This window comes from Centroberyx affinis, unplaced genomic scaffold (assembly GCF_046629955.1).
Source record: "Centroberyx affinis isolate AG114_WGS23_722 - 3 ecotype Tasmania unplaced genomic scaffold, CSIRO-AGI_Caff_v1 ptg001093l_1, whole genome shotgun sequence".
In the NCBI taxonomy this organism is placed as follows: Eukaryota; Metazoa; Chordata; class Actinopteri; order Beryciformes; family Berycidae; genus Centroberyx; species Centroberyx affinis.
The window spans coordinates 39303-50000 of NW_027279638.1; the positions used below are offsets into that span (position 1 = coordinate 39303).

Sequence of the window (10698 nt, forward strand, 5' to 3'; positions counted from 1 at the left end):
TGGTTCATGCGTCTTGTAAACACAGCCTGGACACTGTGCTTCATATCATCCTCAGAGCCAATCTAAGGTGACTAACGGGCTATATGCCATTGTTCCGACGGCCCATTATTCCGAAACCCCAATAGTCCGAAAAATATCCCTCTGGACCGAAAGCCCATTTGTCCGTTTTCCTGAAAACAAACGCCCATTGCTCCGAAAATACACACTCTCCCTGCAGTTAGAAAGATTCATGGCCTGCAATCAGTCGGCCCTGCCTCCTAATGTTTCACACCCTCTTTCCCCTGGTTGATTGGGAGCATCTGTGTATAGCCTATATGGCTGTCAGAACTGACGTCCGGTAACTTACCAACTACACCACTCCGCTGCTCCAAACATCAGACCATGTGCCTCCATGAAGAAAACGTGAGCAGCTTGTTCTTCTTATGGGGATTAAGCCTCACTACCATCGTAATATCACTACTGCACGGAATGATGCATAATTCCAACCAGGGAAAAGGGATTGTTAGAGTAAATATCCGACCGCGGGGTCCTGCAGCCCCGTTGCACCCGGAGAAGCACATGGCTAATTATTATGCAGATGATGTCATTCTGCATAATAATTAGCCATGTGCTTCTGTTTGTTTGACAAACGATGGAAGATTTAGTGTGAACAATGGACAGATAAAGAAAGATAAATTTGCCTCAGAGTAGATTAATTTCATTATAATTAGTATTTGGAATGTTTGTTTAAATTATAGTTAACCTAATTTGTCTGTCGGACCTCCTGGTCGGATATTTACTCTATCAATCCTTTTTTTTTCCTGCAACTAACTGACCAATGAAAACTTGGTCGACTAAAACCGTTTTGATGTTTGGCCACGTGAGTCAACTGAACTCAGGAATACTATCCCACTGAGCAAAAGACATGATTTCAACGTCGCCTAGACGGCTATGGGCCGTTTAGACGTGTTCAGTGGGATGTTTCCATTGAGGTATTAGCTTATATAGTGACTTTCTGAGTATTGATACTTACCCATAACAGAAACTAATGCGCAAGTGTCAGCTTGTATCAGTCCTATCTCGCACTGTAATATAACTCCACACTACGTTTTACGGTGCTCTACCGTTACCGCAGGAGGGGGAGGCACGAAAACTAGCACCATCCCTTTTCCTGTTAGGAAAATTGTGGACTCGATGTCCTGACAGGCTGGAATTTGTGCAACCTGCACAAACACAATAATTCACCACCATGAAAAATGGTAAATTGCAAAGATAAACTAGAAAAAAATGCTGACTCACAAACTAACAACCGCTCAAACTCACTACCGCCTACTACTGCACAGTGTACTGTAGAGGGAGTCTGTGAGACGGACTCCCTTATGTGACGTAATATGACGCGATGTTAGAAAAAAAGGCGGTTTTAGGAGCTTTGCTCAAAACGGCCACTTTTTCCTCTGAATTTGTGCTCTTATGTCTTGTAAAACATATTAAATATTGCATTAACTTTTCAAATGGTCATTTTCAGACAAGGTTAAGTATAAATTTCATAAAATATTTAACCTGCAAGTTGCTCTTTAAAATGCCATAGTCGCCATTGTATGGTGTAGGCTACTAGCCAAATTACCACGGCAAACAGTGGCCATGGCAAACAGTGGCCAGTCCGTTCAAGTTCTGTGGCAAAAACAGACATTTTTTAAGGAGATGATCAGTCCACACCATAGACTGTAAAAAAAAGATGGACGTAATGAGTGTGATGTCACCCATAGGTTTCTGAAGGGCCGTTTTGAAGCCAAAAAGATTGGGTTTTACGACTGTCGCGATGTTGACATTTTTTGGAGCCGGTGCAGCGAAGCCGTTACCTTGCGAGGCAGCTGGATTCGCGAGATCACGATCACGCGAGAATCCATCTTGCCAGGCTTCAAGTTATGTGTTTGTGGCCGAACCACAGTGGTGCGGACCAATCAGCGTCCTATGAGGGCAGCTAGGGGCGTGGTTTAGGTGTGCCACACCGTGTGACGTCAGCGAGAAGCGACTGTTCGTTCACAACATTGGCGGCTCCTTAAGAGGCTAGCGTAGATGCCGCTATAACATCAGTTATTTCTGAACTCCCGACTGGCTTCGGCAAGAGTTTGTTTATATGGTTCGTGATCTGATTGGTTGAAGTTAGCCCGTGATAGACGGTGATAGACAGATGGTTCAGCCAATCACCTGCCAAGTATTTTTTGAAAGTGCCTGCCCTTTTCCAAACAGTTTCCATTGACGACTTTCCAGATGGTTCTGTGTAACAAACCATCTGGCGCGTCAGGTTAGCGAAGCCGAGGGATGTCCGCAGAGCTGCAGCGCCGCCTAGTGTTGGCCAGTAATCGGCCACCTGTCGATCACTGCCACTGAACAGGCGACCTGTCAATCACTAGGAAAACAACCCCGTTTTGTAACCGTTATATCCTGTTAATGACAATTATTTTGAGAATTGCCATATGGACACACATTAGAAGGAGTGAAATTAGCTACTGAGACCATAACCTCTTGTCAAAAAAATGTATTGACTTTATATTTTGAGTTAGAAGTTGGGTTGTGGTCCCATTGACTTGCATGGAGTTGGGTCAGGTTTGGAGTCTTTTTGGAGCCAGCATCTAGCGGACGTTGGAAGAATTGCAGTTTTCAGCCACTTCATAATTGGCTTCAAAAATCACCTGCTGCTTGGTCCACACACAGTATTTGTACTGTTTTATTGAGGCACACAAGAGAGAAAGGATTTTAACTGGTGACCCGGGTTCTGTTACCAACTCATGCTTAGAAGCTTTCTACTGTGAGTGAAGTTTCCATTTTTAGCATTTTTTTGCCCATTGATTCCAATGTACCCCTGCCCATGATGGCTGCATTTTCTCATGCCCTGGAAAGCAGAGATATTATGCAACCACACTAGTGGTATAATAATGATATATCCTCATGAGATAAGGTTTGTATTATAAAATACAATGATTAAAGAGCTTAAAAATACCCTTTGTAGCTTTAAAGTAGTAGGAGAGATGGAAATCGCCTGTCACAGTCAGACTAACAATCACACATGCTAGATGAGGTAACTGTTATACAAATGTCTTGTCAGATCAATAATCTAATTTGTTAATCAAATTTGTTGCTATAGTAACATATAATAACTATAGCAAATATCATAGTCTGAATTATTTTCCATAGAGCAAAACACCGCAGACATAGGTTTCCCAATAGATTGTCTCTATTTTTTTTTTTTTTCTGTGGCTCAGGTATGCAGACAGTGTAGTGGCTGTGAGAAAACTTCTCTCACTCTGTCTGGCTGAAGACCTGAGCAGATTTTATATGTGCTCTAAATTATTGATAAAGAAATACTGGAGTCCCTGTCAATGTGCACAGACACTACTACATATAGTAACATTTTTTGGTTTTGCCTCTCTCTCACTCCTACAGTACAGACGCTCATGCATGCGCACACTGTGACACACACACACACACACACACACACACACACACACACACATACACTTGTTCCCGGTGTTATCAGTCAACTGACACTGCTGTCCTGCTGAGCCCCAGAAAGCTTCAGAGAAAGCCTCCTGTGCAGGGATCCCACAGCAAGCAGTGGCCTGGGACACACACACACACACACGCACGCATGCACGCACGCACACGCGCGCGCACACACGCATGCATATTTATACACAACCTCACTCCCTTGCATAATACACTTCCACACATACATATACAGTAGGCTACATAACCTGTCAGAAACAGACAGTTTCAGAAAGGTGGTTCATTTATAAGCCAAAGAGTGAAGGGAGGCAGTACAGGAGGCTTTTGTCATGGTAGAGAGGAACAGGACTGTGGCTTCATTGGGTCCTGAGGTCTGTTCCATTTGCACGTGCCTGAAAACTCCAGCAGCCTGTTGCACCAGTACTTCCACAAAGTCATAAAAAAAACAAAATAGCGGTTGACAAGGTGCATTACAGTAATTTGATATATGGGAAAGCTTATGGAGGACCTGAAGGTACAAATACAGAGCGGTTTACCTCGGTAGATGAAGAACCAAATTACAATTTTAACATTTTGCCCTGTTAAAATCTTTATGCCACTTGATGTCACTGTTGTTGTCTTTATTAATTACATACTTGTATACATAGACTTACTTCTGTGATTGTAGTGGGTATGGGAGACAAACTACAAAATAATCCTAATACTTCAACTGATAATGTATCTATTTGTTATCATTTGTTTATGCTAAATTAGCTTGATTTATCATCTTTTTCTCCCACTATCATGTAAGTTAGGTAATATTAACTTAGGCTACTGTTAATTGGGGCATGATAAACTGATTTTGGCTTACACGTTATTGGCCATAGAAGGTGAAAAAACACATCACTGTCTGCAACAGTGTTTTGGTTAGGGATTCCTTTACGCCCTAATAGTTAAGCTGTACCTTAAGTCTCCGTGATGCAACTAAAAAAAAGACAGCTTTTGTGTCAAACTATTGAGTTTCAACATACCTTTAGACTTTACACCTTAAACTTACGCTCAAACTCAAGTTTAGATGGTGCAACAGGTCGGCGAAGTAGGAAAATTCAGCTATCCAAATCCCCCAACAAGGAAAAAAAACAACAAAAAAAAAAACAGGTTCCTCTTTGTTCACCTAATCTTCGATGGAGCCACATCTTGATAACTGTGGTGCCGTCCACACTGTTTCAAATTTCAGGTGGTGAACACGGGTGGTTAGACGGGACGGGACTCCAGTATGTTCATTTCCACATGAAGCATGAACCAGGCATAAGAGGGGCCCGTAGGTAGAGGGGGGTCAGAAAGGGAATGGGGTTAGGAAAAGAAGCCAGGGAGTAAGTGGTGTGTAGTTAAGAGGGATAAATGGGATGGTGGAAAGCCACTGGGGGTTAGAATGAATAGAAAAGGAGGGAAGGTAGAGAGCATGAGTGTTAGGAAGAGAGTCCCTCTGGGTGTTTGTGACGGGGGGAGGAAAGTGGATGGAGGGCAAAGAAGAAGGGCCATAAGTGTGTGTGTGTGTGTGTGTGTGGGTGTGTTTGTGGAGGTGATCCTGACTGTCTGGGGTTCAGTTAACGGTAATGAGTCGCGCTGAGAGCCATGTTTGCTTCAACACACAATCATGTGTACAGTGCACATGTAAATGTGGTACACACACACGCACACACACACACACACACACACACACACAGTGTCTCTGCGGGACTGCGGTATCTCTCAAGGGTTATAAGGGGATTTGTTCAGGATCAGAGGCTTCTTTTCCATTACCGATCTACAGTAATTAGTTTCTTTTCAAGGCCTCTCTCTCTTCTCTGCCTCACAACCAACTCCCTGCCTCCTAACTTCCAGAAACCCAGTTCCTCACTCACTATCTTCTGTTTTTCTCCACACAGTTTTTTTTTCTTCACTTTATCTCACCATCCATAATCTTGAGCCCCTGGGTAAATGCAATTCACATTCATTGTTTTCAAATTCAGCTTCATTCCTTACACCCGCTCAACCCACTACTCTGCGACAGATTTAAATGTGTCACACAAGAGAAGACAAGTTGGTGAGCACAGAAACAATATTATAAATTATTCTGAATTCCCTATAGTTGGTATCTTGGCTGCAAGGGGTGTAATGTCACAGAGAGAGGGGTGATGATGGGCAAAACTCCCCTGACATGAGCTGCTTCTCTTTGACCCAGTGTCCCATGAGACGTAGTTATACTTCGCAGCAGGGGGGAGATAGAGGGAGATGGAGATGGAGAAAGAGCGAGGGTAACAGAAAGATTGAAAAAAGTGAGGAGATGGGAAAAATCAACAAAGAGATGGAATGGAAATGGGGGAGGGATGGTAGTGGGTTTGATGCTTTTGTCTGCATGTGTGAGAAAGTTTCATGAACATAAATATTATGATATATAGTACTAAGGTATGTCATTGATGTGTGCTACTGCTGTATTTTCTTTTTCATTCATTATCTGAATCTCATTGTTTTGTTTTGCTGATTGAAGTTGGCTAATTGGTTGTATCCTTGTTGATTGACAGTCGGCAGGAAGGAGTTTCAGCGGAGTTCAGAGGTCACACGCTCTCTCCCTTCTTCCCCCAAGAGGCTGGCAGTGGTTCCCCCCAAACCCCAGTCCCCAGGTGAGTCTCTCTCTCTCACTCTCTCATACAAAAAGCATGTATAATACCCATGCGCTGCTTCGGCGGCGCAACTTTGATCCTCAAAGTATTCCCTGCAGCCATTATTGCATACCCATCCCTGCCCATCAGCCCATAACTCCTCCCCTATCTTCCCTGCCCCCCTGCTTTTCTGTCTTTAACCCAAACCTGATTCCATATGAGCACCATCATTAACACCTTTCTGGCTTCAGGCTGTGTACCATCTGCATTCAAATCAGCAAGTGTTACTCCACCGCTCAAGAGGTCTACAATCTAGCATCAGTAACTACAGACTGGTCTCTTTCCACACCGCTTTAAGGTGCTGTTTTTAATTAACTCTCACATAACAGTCTCATGCACCCTGTCACAGAAGCATTCACACTCCTAGAGGTGCAATCCTCTCCTTTGCCCTGATCTTTCTAGATCACCCTCACTGGTTTTGTCCTCGCCTCTAGGTCTGTGCTGTTATGATTCAACCCCCCCCCCCCATTCCACCCAGGTTCCACAGAGCTCAGTGCTTGGCCTTCTTTTCTTTTCCCTTAACACTAAATCACTGTCACTGTCATCACCTCTCACAATCTCTCCTATGCTGATGACGCTCAACTCCTTAATTTCCCCCACTGGATACGCAGGTTAGGGCGTGCATCTCTACATACCTGGGTGACATTTTCACATGGATGTCTGATCTCAACCTTTAAATCCTGTTCATTTCAAGACCTCACCTTCAGCAGAACCATAATTCAGAGAATGCCAAGAATCACAGTGTGAGCCTAGACAACCGGTCGATTTGTTTATCATAGCTTCTTCTTACTCAGCTACTTGTTCAAGTCAAAGTCCTCTCCTGACTAGACTACTGCAACTCCATCGTATTTTGGCTCCATGCATTTTCTCTGTGGCCCACCTGCTCTTCAACCTTCCTCAGAATCATCCTTTTCATTCTCTTCCTCTTCAGCGCCTAGTAGGAGGTTAGACTTTTCTTCCTCTCAGCACCCTGATGGGGGAGCAGTCTTCCCACCTTATTCAGGATTGCAGAGTGCCTCTCCATCTTTCCTTGTAGACTGAAAATGCATCTCTTCAGGCTACACCTCTCTCCCTGCTCCCTTTAAACCTCCTCCACTACTTGCACTTAAGTGGTGCTGTTACTGTTTATCCTTACACTTTGTTGTATCTTCGCTGCATCTTACTTGCTCTTTGCTGTATCTGATTCCCTCCCACACACACACACACACACACACACACACACACACAAAATAACATTTTTCTCCTTTCTGTTTCTCAGCAGTGTAGCATTGTCTCTTGCACTTGTTCTTTGCTGGGCTTTACAGATATTGACATTTTCTGGTGTTGCTTCTACTTTAAGTTGCTCTGGAAAAGGAGTGACAGCTAAATGTCCAAAGAGAAAATGAAGCTGAAATGTACCTCATAACCCAACCTGACCGTCTTTACACTCCCCTACACACACACACATTTCTGATTGTTTCTCACATCATTGCTCCCCCACACCTCTACCCCTCCATCACCTATCATCTGTATGCTGCCTTCATGCTCAGCCATCTAAACTCATTAAATATTCGCCATTCTCTCTCTAACCTTTCTGCTGGAACCTATGTGTGTGTGTGTGTGTGTGTGTGTGTGTGTGTGTAAGAGAGGGATATATCATTTACATAAGGCTTCCAGAAGTCCTTTCCAAAGAAGGGAAATCCTAGTGTGCCTTGAAGGCAAAGACACTGATGAAGATGTAATATCGAAACAATTGCTGATATTTGCACTTTTGGAGCAAAGCGTGGATTAATAAATGCCACGAAAAGACATTTCTGCCTCTTTTTGGCTTTTTGATGTTTAGTTCCTTCCTTTTTCTCTTCAATGCCTTGAAGACAGGAATTTCTCTGTTTTGGGATGTGTGGTACAAGTATTCATGTGTGTGTGTGTTTGTGTGTGTGTATGTGCATGTGTTCCTCGTCTGTCTAGACTTGTTCATCTCTCTTTTCTCTAAAGTGGTCTTACACATCTGCATTCCTCCATCTCTCTATCCATCTCCTCTCCAACCCTCTCAACCTTCAGCCACCATCCCCCTCTTCTTCTCTCATATCCTCCATGAAACTCTGATGCTCTTTGTCTCACCTCTCTCTGCTCCCGTTTACCCGTTTGCCCTCCCCTCACCCTATCCCTCCCTCCCTCTAACCGATCCCTCACTCATTACCTGGGAACCCGCACCCCAACCCCAGCCTCACGTTGTCATGGAGACCACTCCGCATGCTTCAGTGGGCTTGAATGATAGTTGAGGCAGGCTGATGGTGGTGCTGCAGTGCTTTTGTCATAGTGTGAGAGTGCGTGCTCACTCGTTCGTCAGTCAGTAAATTATATAGCTTGGGCCAGACCACAGGAAATGTGTCTGTACCAATGATGCTGTGTACTGACGCTGTGTATGTCCCCCGGCTATATGTGGTCATACCACATGACAAGGTGACTCATAGAGAGGTTAATCTGCCTGTCTGTATGTTAACTGCATCTTAATGGTCACCCTCTCTCAGGAGAATTTTTTTTTTAGATGTTGTGTTTGTTGGGCCTTTAAATTACCTCCATCATTAACAGAGCAAGCCAACTGCCTTCACTTAGAATGGGCTTCGTTTACCAATGCACACAAATACACATTCACACACATGAAGAGGGACGTGTGTGTGCACACATACACACACTCACACTGTCTATTATTTTATACTGTAATGAAGTCTATATATCACCCTGTTGCCTGCTGCAGCTCAATTATTACTGGATGCTGATCACATTCATCAGGAGATTAGATTGTCCATCATAAGGAACACCAGAGTGGGAATTACCCCAAGGCTTCCTCTGTAGACAGGATTCAATTAGCACTTACCATCATCCATCAGGTGAACACAGTCATTAGCAATAGGTCAGGTCGAATCTCCTCTGATTTAATACTCATCAATTTCATCATTAGGGCTGGATGTGTCTTAGTTAGATCTCAAAATAAATGACACACTGCATATTCCCTGTGAATATTTCCATATGTCATCATGAGCGTTTCCATAATCTTCACAAACTCACGCTGACTCGTTTCCAACTCTTACTGTAACTCCCTGTGTTTTTTCTGCCTACAGTCCAGTCTCGGCAGCGTCCCGCAGCAGCGGTGCGGGGGTCGGTTCCCCCCGGCTCCCCGCGCCGCGTCGCCCCCTTCAGGCCGCAGCAGGAACAGCAGGAGAGCCTGCAGAGGGAAAAAGAGGAGGCTCAGCTGAAGGAGAGGGAGAGGGAAGCAGAGGAGAGGGAAAAGGAGGAGCAGAGGGAGGAGGTGAGTTGTTGAGGCAATCTGCAGCACCACTTGGAGGTTGTCCTATTCTATTCTATTCTATTCTATTCTATTCTATTCTATTCTATTCTAGGTTCAGAGGCTACAGGGACGCTGTGAGCAGCAGGAGAGGCAGCTGAGAGCTCTAAAAGATGAACTGAGGAAGACTACCTTGGGTCTGGAAGCCTTCATCGTCACCACTCAGCAGTACTGCCTCAAGGTAGCCAACTGGAATGCTATCATACTCTTAGTGCTCATACTGTAATAACATCATAATAAAATCATCGCTCTCTTACTCCATAATTAATAATGCTATCTTGCTCTACAGCACCTGCAGTATATCATTTTTTTTATATCAATTGTATATTTTGTTTAATGTATTTTTTGGGCCCCACTCGTGATATTGAAGTAGTAAATTTCCTCTTCATGCAAAACTTTGCAAAACTTAACAAATGAAGGCTGACTAATGAACCATGCTCTTCCTGTACATGGACTTTTATTGCTGTTCTATACATTTTTGTGGGTGGTCAGGATAGTCCCAGTGCTGGTGAATAGTTAGAGCGCCCACACAGTTATAGCACCAGTCCCCCACACTGTAGCCTCTGATTAATCATAAAGGTTTATTTCCAGTTCTTTATAACACCAAGAACTGTTCTAGCCTGCAGGCACAGACGGCTGCTGGCTCTATGTATGTGGTTGGATGTGACCACCCACCTTCTACATTGATTCAGGAATAACTGGGTTGTGCTGTGGCCTCTGATGTAACACACATTATGCACACACACACACGTACTCACACACATACAGTGTACATTAGAGGCCACAAGGTGAGGTTCACAGCATGGTCAATGAGCAGCACTCCTAGTAGAAGAGTGATTGCGTCTGTGGGAAGGGTTCCTGAGAGTTCAGTGTGTCGCTCTCTGCGTCTAATGGAATAATTTAGCTGGGGCTGAGTAAGAGAGGTGCTATACTGTAGGTGTAATACCACTGATGTCTCACTGCCAGACAGCTAAGGGACTGTCAGACTGATTCATGGTCACTGTCTGGGTGCTGCAATCACTGGGACACGGCGTGGATGTGGAGGAGTGGAATGGTTTTGGAGTGGGCCTGTTTTAGTAGAGTTGAGCTCCCTCTACTGTCATCGGTCCTACACAGCAGTCCTCTCTACCTATAGTGGAAACAAGCATTCTTGCTTGTGTGTGCTTAATCGTTTTGCCTCTCAGGAGAATAATTCTCAACAAGTTT

At 44.2% G+C, this 10698-nt stretch overlaps 1 protein-coding gene across 1 annotated transcript in view; it reads left to right on the forward strand.

The window, feature by feature from the left end:
• The window catches only part of LOC139647558 (microtubule-associated tumor suppressor candidate 2-like), a 41050-nt gene that overhangs the window by 26772 nt on the left and 3580 nt on the right, over positions 1 to 10698 (forward strand). The window contains exons 5-7 of the mRNA XM_071523475.1: positions 6037 to 6128; positions 9269 to 9456; positions 9548 to 9673. Coding sequence (XP_071379576.1) covers positions 6037 to 6128; positions 9269 to 9456; positions 9548 to 9673 — 406 coding nt within the window. The remainder of the gene's footprint in view (positions 1 to 6036; positions 6129 to 9268; positions 9457 to 9547; positions 9674 to 10698) is intronic.